This window comes from Sipha flava, unplaced genomic scaffold, assembly GCF_003268045.1.
Source record: "Sipha flava isolate LNK unplaced genomic scaffold, YSA_version1 116_pilon_pilon, whole genome shotgun sequence".
Taxonomy (NCBI): Eukaryota; Metazoa; Arthropoda; class Insecta; order Hemiptera; family Aphididae; genus Sipha; species Sipha flava.
The window spans coordinates 496,775-509,112 of NW_020271740.1; the positions used below are offsets into that span (position 1 = coordinate 496,775).

General features: G+C 37.2%; 1 protein-coding gene across 1 annotated transcript in view; it reads right to left on the bottom strand.

The window, feature by feature from the left end:
- The window catches only part of LOC112691997 (serine proteinase stubble-like), a 39,489-nt gene that overhangs the window by 10,539 nt on the left and 16,612 nt on the right, over positions 1-12,338 (bottom strand). Inside the window, exons 2-3 of the mRNA XM_025566499.1 lie at positions 7,057-7,218; positions 2,806-5,496 (exon numbers count right to left, since the gene is read on the bottom strand). Of these exons, the coding sequence (XP_025422284.1) occupies positions 2,806-5,496; positions 7,057-7,204 (2,839 nt within the window). The 5' untranslated portion in view covers positions 7,205-7,218. The remainder of the gene's footprint in view (positions 1-2,805; positions 5,497-7,056; positions 7,219-12,338) is intronic.

Here is a 12,338-nt window from a genome sequence, read left to right on the forward strand (position 1 = left end):
TGTGTGTGTGTGTGTGTGTGTGTGTGTGTGTGTGTGTGTGTGTGTGTATTACATTGTACACAATATATGTACCATAAACGTATCTAATCTCGGGACACGAAATTCCGCGTCCGGTTCGATGACGACAATATTGCTTCAGCATTCCACCGAACGTCCGTTACTCGCACTTACCGTACACAAACACACATACACAAACACATATTTTATACATATATAAAACATTCAACACCTACTTTTATGTACGCGTAATACAATTTTTTTTAATTTTTTTTTTTTTTTTATGAGACACATTCACGTGTCAGGTAGTATATACGGGGAATTGCTAGGAAATGTTTCACGACCATAAACCGTAGTAGCTTTTATACGAATTATTTATTTATAAATCCGTGTGTCATCGATTAAAAGTTCCGATTATCGCTATGTATTTAGAGATCGATGTAAAAAGTGATTTTCAACAGATAATATAATCGGATTCATGGTGATATATTTTTTACGGATCGTTCTAATTAACTTCATCTTTTTACAATTCTTAATCAATAGAATCAATTTACGAATAATATCGTATTTTTCAGTAGTATTTTTAATATTCATAATAAAACTTATTTATCAAATTTATCGAATATTTTTTGTTTGTTTTTCTATTATTTTCTCGAAGATCAATTTAAACAAATAAATAATCAAACTAATGTACCTCATAAAAAAAAGTTACAGCAAAACAAGGAGAAATTTTCGCTCCAAGGATTTTGTTACTGAAGAATAATAAAATTTGGCAAAATAATAACTTTTACTAGTTAAAAAGTTCTCAATGAAAAACATACGGAATTGATAAATAATCAATATATCTAATAGACTCATTAATATTAGATTTTAATCGATATAATGGTTAGACTGTGTTTGTATAAAATGTGCTCAAATAATATATATCATCGCGAAAACCGTTTGGATTTGAACACTACAAATACTCCAAGAAATCCGTTGATTTTCAATTCTACTACTGTTTTCGAATTCGTAGATTACACTCAAAATAATTTTTTTCATTTTTTTTCATTGCTTTCAAATTAAATTTAATAATTCAATAATATTGTAGAATTGCACCGCGGAGTGATCGAAGCGAGACGAGTGCGCCCGAAACTCACTGTCTGGAGCAATATTCTGTCTGTATCTAATTTTTATTTAATTTTTTTCGTCGTAATATAATAATAATTAACATAATAGAAATCAAAACAGGGTACCGGTAAAGTGTGTGATCTATCGACAAACGATACTATATAACTCGATAATTACGCGACCTACTTGTGGGGGGAAAAAAAACTCGAACAACGACATTATGATAAAATCGAAGATCCAAGAATATTGGACGATCATTATCATATAGGTATACGATCACGTCATGTTCTCGTGTTTCGCATGATACAGTTTGGTCAACCGTTAATATCGTATGACCATGACCGTATGCACGGGTATGTGAATTATTATAATATGTGAATCGACGATTTCGATTTAGTTTTTTATAAAGAAATGTTTACACGTTTTTATTTTTATTGCGATAAAAACAATAATGTATGATAATCCATATAATCACGAATGCGAGGGTGCATTTATACAGGAATTATATTATGTTATTCAAGATGGAGTCAATACTCTGTATTCGATGTAATACTTGATATTTTAAAACGAAACGTTGGAATAACTCTTGTATAACTGCCGTTATATAATAATAATAATAATAGTAATGAAAATTTGAAGACCATCACGCTGCTAATAATTACTCGCAGTAAAGAAAGACTGCGGGGAATAGCAGAAATCACAGAAAAATATTATCCGTCACGAATAATAAATTATTTGCGCTATTACTTATTATTTATTATTTTTATTTGATTATTTGGGTTTAAGAATTTGTACACGCAGTTTACGGTATACATATTTAGTTATTCGTTATAAACGAGCAAAAAAATAACATAAAAACGAATGATGTATCAATTATTTTACGAAAAGATATAATTTTACAAGATAACATTTTATAGTATAAGCAAGCAAATTAATTATATTTGCACTCGCAAACACACACATCTACTGCACTGAATAAACCATGAGATCACATTTTTAAATACCGGTATTAAACCATCCTCTTGGATTACTCTGACTATGTGTTGCAAAAATAACAATTGATATACGTACAATGATTGAATCCCAACAGATAAAAGAAAACGCGAAAAACCTACCTACACGAAAACCATAATCGAATAACACGGTAAATGGAAAATAATAATAAAATTCTTTTGATTATTATTACTTCGTTTTGTGCTCAGTCGATGACTTATAGGACAAATATCCTAAAGTTCATTGGGCACCGATTTCGCTCATTTAGCCATGCCCATAAACACGCCTATAGTCGTGTACCAAGAATTGAAGCGAAACTCACCGATTAATACGCACCCGATGTAACGGTTTATTTTTACGTACATCCGCGGTGTATACTGGCCTCGCCGTAAAATGCCATTATAATATTGTGTTCGAACATTATTGAATTTGTTTAAAAGAGATTTAGCTCGATGCCGGTATTAGAAACAGCATTATAATCAACATAACAGTACGGCAAATGAACACGTTCGCATTTGGGCGATTTTATAGCACTCGTCAGACCGGTCTCCAAAACGGAACCGCTGCTGGAAAAAGTTCTAATCGATAGAACTTGACGACGGCGTCGCTTAACACTAAATACTACAATGTATACAAGTATGTTGATAATAATAGATTATTATTGAAATTTGATGAACTCTAAATATTAGTCTCAGCTTCACGTACTTTTTCTGTAGTCCGGCTCGGCGGTGGTATGGTCGTGTTCCACGTTCAACGTGTCCAGCACGACCGTGGTGGCTTGCGTCACTTTTACCGGCTGCTTGGTAGGCCGTTTGTTGTCCGTGGCGTACGTGGTGGGCTGGAACAGCTGGACAGGTGTGAGCAGAGTGGGTATCTTGGTGGGCCGGATCGTGGACGTGAGCTCCAGGTACGGCGCGGCGTCCAGCGGCAACGTAATCGGCGTCGGCTTGTACGTGCTAGTGACCGTCACCTTGTTCGGTGGCGGCTTGGTAGGCTTACCGGCCGTCGGCTTGGACGGTTTCTTGGTCGTGGTGGCCGGCGCGGTGGTCGGCTTCTTGTTCGGCCATCCGGTGGCGGTGGGCACCGGATCGTCGAACGTGCCGATGGACACGTTAGACGACGACGTGTCGCCAGACAGCAGCACCTTCTCCAAGTCCTCAAAATTTCCCTGTAACGATTGCACGACCTTTTCGACGAAAAGGTGCACTTTGTCGTCCAGGTTGTCGTCGCCCGTCAGCTGCGGGTTAGGATCGGCGTCCGTGTCGTAATCGTCACCGCCACCTACGCCACTGCCACCGCCACCACCGATGCCGCCGCTGCTGCCGGGCACCACGTACGGTTTCTCCTGTTGCGTGGCCGCGGTCAGGTTCACGTTTGGATCGCGCACAGGCGGGAACGCGAACGTGTCAGTGGAATTGAATGGCAAAGTGGTGGCATCGTCATCGGCGGCAACCGCGGACGACGACGTGGATGGGTACGAGGACGACGACGTATGATGCTGCAGGTGATGGTGATGATGGTGCAGGTCGGACGCGGTGATGAACACCTGCGTGGCCGGCGTGACGACCGGCGACGGGTAATCGTCGTCCACGGCCGAGGCGGTGGGCTTGTAGCTACCGGACGGTGATAGGATCGCTGCTGTGCCCGCGTCGTTCAGCACCGGCTTGGCCGTGGTGAACGTGCTCGTCGGCTGGTATTTGTTATGGTATTGTTGGTTCACCGACGTGATCACTGTGGTGAACACATTGTTGTCATGGTGCACCGTGCTGCTGAACGTCGGCAAGACCGTGGTCGTGGACGGTGGCCGGCTGCCATAGGTGGACAGCAACGGCTTGGCCGACGTATGCACGACGCCGTGGTGGTTGGTGTTGTGATAGTGGTCGGCCAGCGTGGTCGAGCTGACCGGCACGAAAGCTATATTTTGCTGCTCTTGATGCTGCTGATGGTGATGCTGCACGGGATGGTGATAAGTGGCCGTGTACGCGGCGCTGATGGACGGTTTCCCGGATACGACTATGCTCTGCGACGGTTTGACGTGCGACGACGGCGTAGGCCGGTACGACGACGACAACGAGGACGTAGAGAACTTGTTGTTGGGATACTTGGAATCGTTGGCCGAGCTAAGTACGATGACGGTGGGAACGGCAGAATCGAGAGCAGCTGGCTTGCTTGTGGTGGACAGTACGTGGAAGTGCGGACCCGGTAGATGGTGCGTGGACGTGGACGTGGAGGTCGGCGAAGACCCGTAGTAGCCGGCGGACGTGGTGGACGTCTGCTGCGTATAGTACGGGGATGAATGGTGCGCGGTGGACGGCTTGGTGGACGGGAAAGTGGACGAGCCGCCGTAGCCCGGCGACTTGGTGTCGCTCTCGATCGAGCCCCACGTGTACAAAGCCGGTGACGACGACTGCGATGGCGTCGCGCCACTAGTGTGTTGGTACGACGGGGATGTTTCCATCGGGTCGTGTTCTTGGTCCTGGTACCGGTCATGCAGCACGTCATGCTGGTCGGCATCCGTCGGGGGCGTATGGTTCAGTATTGAAAGTATGTGATGTATTGAGTTATTTTCCACCGGCGTCTTGACGTTCGGGTCGTTCTGCACCGTCAACGTAGGCACTAGCACCATGTTGTCGTAGTAGTCGTCCGGCGCGGCGTGCACGTAGCCCCCGTAGCCCTGTTTGGACGTGGTAGCCTGTACCGAGGTCCCGGACGGCGTGGTCTTGCGTATGTTCGGCACAGAGTCCGTCGACTTAGACACGGGCGACGAGGACGGCCACGACGACCACGGCGATGTCTGCTTGACCGTGGTGGCCGAGCCGCCGCTGCCGTCGCCGTAGTCGACTTTGGACGTGATCTTGGAGCCGGCGAACGGCGGCCGGTGGTAGTGTTGGCCGTCCGCTGACGACGTGGTGTACTGCTGCTCCGTGACCACGTCCGTCATGTCCGCCGGTGGTCGGCGGTTGGCGTGCAGAGCCGCGCTCGAGTTGGCCAACAGGTCGGCGGACATGTCGTCCGGGCTGTACGTGTTCTGCACGGCCGACCCGTTCCGATGGAACAGTATGGTGTCGGCCACCGGCTGCTGGAACGACAGCGGCGGCTGCTCGCTGTACGACCAACTGGGCGGCTGGCGGCCAGTGGTCGTGGTGGCCGCTGCCGCGGTCGCGGAGCCGCTGTGCTCGACCGTAGGGACTTTGACGCCGGCCGGTAGCCGGCAACAAGCGCCGAACAGGAACACGTCCACGCACGAACCGACCACTGTGCCGCCCAATTGAGTGCACTCGTAGTTGAACATGCACACGCCGCTGCCGGTCTCCACATCGTTCTTATACGACGTATCAACCAACGCGTCCTTACAGGCCCGCGGTACTATCCGGTAGCCGCCAAACTTTCTACTCGCTGCAAGAAAAAAAATCGATGTTTACATGTGTTATTTAATTTTTTTTTTTCTAGTAATTATTAAATAAATACTATCAGTCATTCACCTATCTGAACAGTTGAATAACGTTCGTCGTTATTTACTACATAATGACGGTGATTGCACGGATTTAGATAATTATCTAAAGGTTGCTAATATTGTGGTGGGGAGTACTATTGAAACGATCGAAGTCATAATTTTCAACCATGTTTCGGGGAATTGGAACATTATACCTTGCTCGTGTATGTGTAGTTTTTTAAATTTAATTGAATAATAATGAGCCTCCCTTGGAACGTATGCACACAATGTACCTTTAGGTCTACGGATCTTCAAAATATTCATTATATTGAGAATAAAATCTCTGTGATACAACTCAAAATCCTCACAACAATGGCGGATAGTAACTTCACGTCATTTCGTAAGTTAGCAATCCAGCTCACTATTTATATCATATGAGTAAGTATTTCTACATTTGTTCCTAATTTACTTTATTTGTTGATAACTTACTGATAATTGTGGTTTAAATTAAATAATTAAATAAGTTTTATTTTTAGAAGAACTAGGTAATATTACAAAATCATCATAATATTAAGCTAATGATGTAGTTAAAATAAAATCATTAAAATACAATTATTTTCAAATTACATTTTTAAATAATAAAAAAATATCTTCGTCGATAATATAACAACATTATAATTCAAGCTAGTAATGTTTGTAAGAAAACATAAGATAACTCCTGACAGTAAATATACGATCGGTTATAATGGCTCTATAATATATACAGAATAATAAAAATACTAATATATATATATATAATTTAACCGAATAATTATCGAGAACGATATTTGAGTTGTTCTAAATGTTAATACTAAAATATTTTGTACGTTGGTTATGTATCAAAAGTTTAAATTTATAATTTTGGATCGAAATTCGTGAATACAATTGGTTTGGTCAATTGATTATAAAAATAAAGAAAAAAAAATCCTAGGTATCTCTATCATAATAATATATTTTAATTTGTCATTCGCAACGAATTATAATAACAAATCCGTTTAACACACGTGTATGATAAAAAGTGTCAAGAATTATTAGAATTTCCATAATGAGTAGGTATTCAATGTGATTTTTTTAAAAAAATTTTAAAAATATATAAGAATATCTAACGAAAGATAATTACTTTATTTTTAAATGGTATTAACGAATTATGTATTCGTAAGTTATCTATATATTCTGTAACATCGGATCTTTTGACTTGATTTAAAAAAATTATATTCGTTTTAAAAGGAAGTTTTCTGTCACTCAATACTCAATATTTCATAATATTATAAATGCATAAAATGCACCAAAACAAGTGAAATTCAAGTATTCGTTATTGTGGAACACCGTGAATCATATTTTACTAATAAGAACCAATAAAAAAATTCATAGTAGAACCAATTTCATTTCCTTGTTTTTATAAAATAATTCTCGAATGCCATTGACTATTAACAAATAATGTGTATATGTGTGGACAATTTACTCAATATAATGTGCATGCATACCCTGATAGAAAGCGGACGACTGAAACGATGACGATGATGACGGCTCTTTGTTGTAGGCGACATTAAAAGTCAAAGTGTTGGATGGCATGATGATGGTCAACCAATAGTACGACAGCAGCCGAAGAGCGGTCAAGTGATCCTGAGACATACTGAGGTTTCATTCTGTAACAAATTTTTCCAATAGTATTCAATGTTGATCATAGTACTTAGCAAATACTACTAGTTTGTGCAGAACTACTTATGATGACAAATATCTTCATTATTACATTAAGAATACGATGTTATGGAAAGTATTAACCATATTGCCAATCCACGAAAAATCTTATAGTTGGACATAATAGTTTCAAGTATAAATATGTTGATACAACAACGAAATACAATTCAATAACAATACAACAATAAGAACAGTAAAGTAAATTTTATACATGTTTATGTACAGTATACTTTTTTACAGGCAGTAACACCATGATAATAATTTAGATTGATATATTTTTATTATCTGTATCCGTACTAAAATTAAATTAAAATTCTACCCTTATCATTAAGTTAAGTACTTGGCCGGGTATGGTGCGATCTTGTACTAAGTCTAAGTCGAAAGATCACATGTCTATTGATATAAATACATTAAAAATCGTTAAATATTTTTTTTACAATAATACCCATAAGATAAGAGTTGAAAAAGTAATCGAATAACCTTTTAAGAATTAAATATGAAATTGTTACCAACTATACATAATAGTGTATTAAGAATATAGTGTACATAAATTATATAGAAAAATATAATAGGTATGTCAAATACAATAATTTTTATGTTGAAAAGTAATTTAAAAAAAGAAATTATGATAAGTTGTGGATATTAATTAGCTTTTAAAATTTAATTTATGCACCAGGAAGAGACTAGCTCTATTTTCAATATACTTTATAAAGTCATCGTATTTTACGTTTCTCTTCCCAATACCTATAGTTTATTATTCTGAGATCAATGAGTTTGTAAATTTTCCATATAGTCTACCAAACACTGAAATTACACTACTGGAAACGTGTGATCAAATTGTTAGAAAGTGTGCGGGATTGCCCGTACATTTCAAACATTCGAAAGTGACAATCTGTATTATATTTTAATATATCACGCTATTATATTATAATATATCAACATATACAGTATTGTTTGTGCATGGTATACTACAGAAGTAGCGGTTGCTATCAATGCAGACAAAACCACGATAGTTTATTATTTTTAAAAAATAATTATATTATACTCGTATTATTCAAGTGACAAAATTAATTGATTTCGATAGGTGAGAGCATCCGAGACGACGATTTTAGATTACATAAAACACAGCCAACTTTTTTATTGTATTTTCTAATAATAACTATAGCGTTGCGGAAAGTATTGCACTATTGCCACCTGCAGAATAATAAATTATATTACTGCCATAATTCGGAAGTCTTAAACTACAAATCACAATAATATTCGATTCTATAAATGCCACTGTAAACTTAATGGAAATTCACTGAATAAAAACAGAAAAATGTATTAAAATTTGGTATTGTTAATAAAAAATGTTTAGTATAATAAATTCTTAAACATAAACGATTCCAAAAACCGTTAAACATGCTATTTATTGTTAGAAAATTCTCAACATATTCAATGATATGCGTAAGTACAATTTTGTACTTACATTTTCAGAAGATACTCTGAAATGCATTTGTTTAATACTAGATGTTAAATTGCCTTTTAATAATTAATAATCATTCATTTTTAAACATACACATTACACGCACGCGTGCGCGCATATATACACACACTTAGCTCATAACATCGCAACGACTCGTATGGACTCGTTCCTACAGTTTATTGCTCGTTATTATAAGTCTGATATTTATTATAACTAGCGATTTCGATTACGTATACGTGTAATATCTTAACAACCCCTTAACTATTGTCACAGTCGTGTACCGTAAAATCGAAAAAACACAATCAAATCGTGTGACTAATCGTAATAAAAGGTATTCTTCAGAAATCCGTTCTAAATGACAGCAACATGATACAATTTGTTCATTCTTCGAAATCCATCGGATTAACATTGCGAAAAGTATAAACGTTTTCAGTATTTTGCGGTACACATCACATTTTTTTACGGTACCACCTAGTTGAAAAGAAAAATGACCCGTGTGTAGTGAGACGCATACGTATATACAGTATTTAATACTTCTAAACAGACGAATAAGACATGTGCCTCAGAGCTATTTTAGATTTCGAATTGTAGCAAATTCGTTCACGGACAAGCCTCAGTATACACCTAACTGTGTTTTTTTTAATAAAACTCTAATTCATAAATAGTAACATTTCCAACAATCGTTAGTAAACCTATACTAATTTAGATTTATAAATACTGTTAAAAAAAACAAGTTCAATAAATAATTTTTACCGTATATTGTATCACAAAATTTGTCAGGTTAAGCAGTCAAGATTTTGTACAGTTTAATGTTCTGTATTATAAATATTATTATATAGGAGTACGTTAGAGTCCGTTACGTGTTTATTAGACTAATATCTATCATTACGGGATTTTTTATACTTGCTATACTGGAATACTATTAATATATTTAGCTGTAATTAATTTCGTTTAATTGAAATATACACGGTACACACGATATTAGTTTATATGATTGTTTACGCTGATTTCTAAATTGCAAGATCTTGTTTTAAAAAATACGCTAACATTTGTAAAATGAATAAATTACTTAGCTTCTTGGCAGGCATGTGACTAAGATTTTATTTTGGGGTTTATAGAAAAATAAGTTTCGTATAAGGGGCTTTAGGGTTTCAGTGTTTTCAAAATTTTGACGGTGAGATAATCAAAAGATTTTAAAAGAATCAATAGGGCCAAAGAAAAACAACAAATATTAATGTATTTTACAACAAAATAAGTACAAAAATTATATAATATTAATTAAATTTAATATTAAATTTGAATGTGTAAAATAATAATATGCGCCTAATAATAGGGACTGCTAGTTTGGTAAAATTTTTAACATGTTTAGTTCAATGCGAATATGTGGTGATGTGGCGAAACCAGAAAATATTACAATTCTTAAAAATATACGGGAATGATTTATGTTATAAAATGTATAAAATAAATAATTTCCGCATATTTAATATATTTACTAGATTTAATACAGTGCAACCATGTAAGAAATTGTAAAAATTAAATATTTCAGACGTATGAAGTTGACGTGATGATAGACACTCGACGTATACTGTCTACCAATAGGTCATTCCCGGTTTGGCAAGTATTTTTATAGCCTTGGTAGGTAAACGGAATTTCATTAAAATCTGCGTAGCCAATGATTCGTCAATAAAAGCAACTGTATAATACTCGATTGCTGACTCACATGATCAGTTTGATTTCCGTACGGAACATTCTTGTTGTATAACATATTACCTACATGTAAATTTTATATTATAACATTTACACCGAAGAGTGTAACACATATATTATAATAATTGTGAAAATAAAAATTTTACACGCATGAACTCGTAATATAACGATGATTGATTTTCCTTCTAAACGGAAAATTATCAATTCTTATTGCATAGAAGTATTAAGAAGTGCATTCGCGAATTACACAGAGTCGATCGGACTTTATCGTTGAGTCTTTACTTTATCGTGCATAGATTAGCTATTGATTGTGAATTAATAGTATTAACTACACGTTGCCGTCTATAAAGATTAACGGTAATTCAAGAGACCATATTGTCGTTTTTCAATTTGTCAATTGAATTGTTGTCCGTCGACCATTTGAACATTTAAATCGAGCAAACGTCATACCGAAAATCCGTTACGCAGTCATGTAATAATAATAATAGTAATAGGTATACTCTGTTACAAACTCGAAGAATCGCTTTCTACGTGATCTTAAAATGCCGGATTTTTCTACATCATAATACGCATGTCATAACAATACCCTAGACACCGTGACAAAATCAAAATCATTATCTACGTAGGATATCGTAGCGGGTGAGCTGCAATCGTTTTTGGAACGTTCGCCCAGCTCGAACGCGCGTACATCGCCACGTCGTAATAAACGGATAACTGTAGTAACACAGTAAAATCAAACGGAATATTATTTAAATTATTAAAAACCGTGATGAAAAAAAAAATAAAACTACTCTCGGACGGCGACGCCGCGCCGCAATGATTCACGTGGTGTCTCGAAGTGTTACAGCACCTATACAAGGTTCGCCTTGTTTCGGAAGTGCATTATAATAATAGCTGACCGGCTTATCGAGTGTTGTGCCTACGCGAACGTCAACGACATTGGCATTGTCCGTGAAGACGCTACAGGTTTGAATATGTTACATTTTTCCATGTAAATGTACGTGTACGCTTGGCACTCGTTCGCCACGAAACAATGTCCGTTATGATATTATTATACTCATTGGAGACGTACAAGTCCTTTGATTTAATCTATCGTACATTAAAACCGTTCTGCAACGGAGGCGAAAACGGAACGTAAACGGAACCCGCTAGAGCAGTACAACATTATTTCGCCAAAATTATATACCATACAGGCACGCTTGAGTGTCATAATTTTATCTATTTAATCTGCCACGACTAAAAACTTTTTTGTCAACTTCTGAAACGTTTAAAACATTGTTAGACAGATTTAGAATTCGAATGTGTTGTAAATGGCATAAGAACGACATAAATTGAAATGGACGTAAAACAAGAAGGCTATGCACTAGTTGCGTCCCGATTAATATTTACCATATCTATCAGACCTATATAATATTATCGTTCCCCATCAAATAATAACAACAATCATAAAATATAGGTTTATAACAATATAGTATATTGACTTTTATTATTTCAAAATAGTTTTCAATCTCGACTGATAATTTAAATATCTTAAAAAAAAAAAAAAAAAATGGAAAGGCAAACAATGCTTGGAATGCACAGAAAAAAAAATGTTTAATTAACATGTACTCGGACCGCGACTAACCCCAAAAATATTCGGGTCGCAATCGGGAAGAAATGACAAGAATTCGTTTTATATGCTCTTGAGACGGAGTGGAGAACAATGAAGTGGAAACCAAGAGCCGTACCGTTCGAAAGCCGCGTCCGGGAAACGTGTGTTGAAATAGAAATTAAAAAAGAATTACGATTATCAAAACACTAGTGGTCTGGGAATATCGTTGTGAGGGGTGGGGGGCGGATTGCTCGCGATGATCGTACACCACGTCGTCAAAGATATAGATACGTAGACAACGGCGC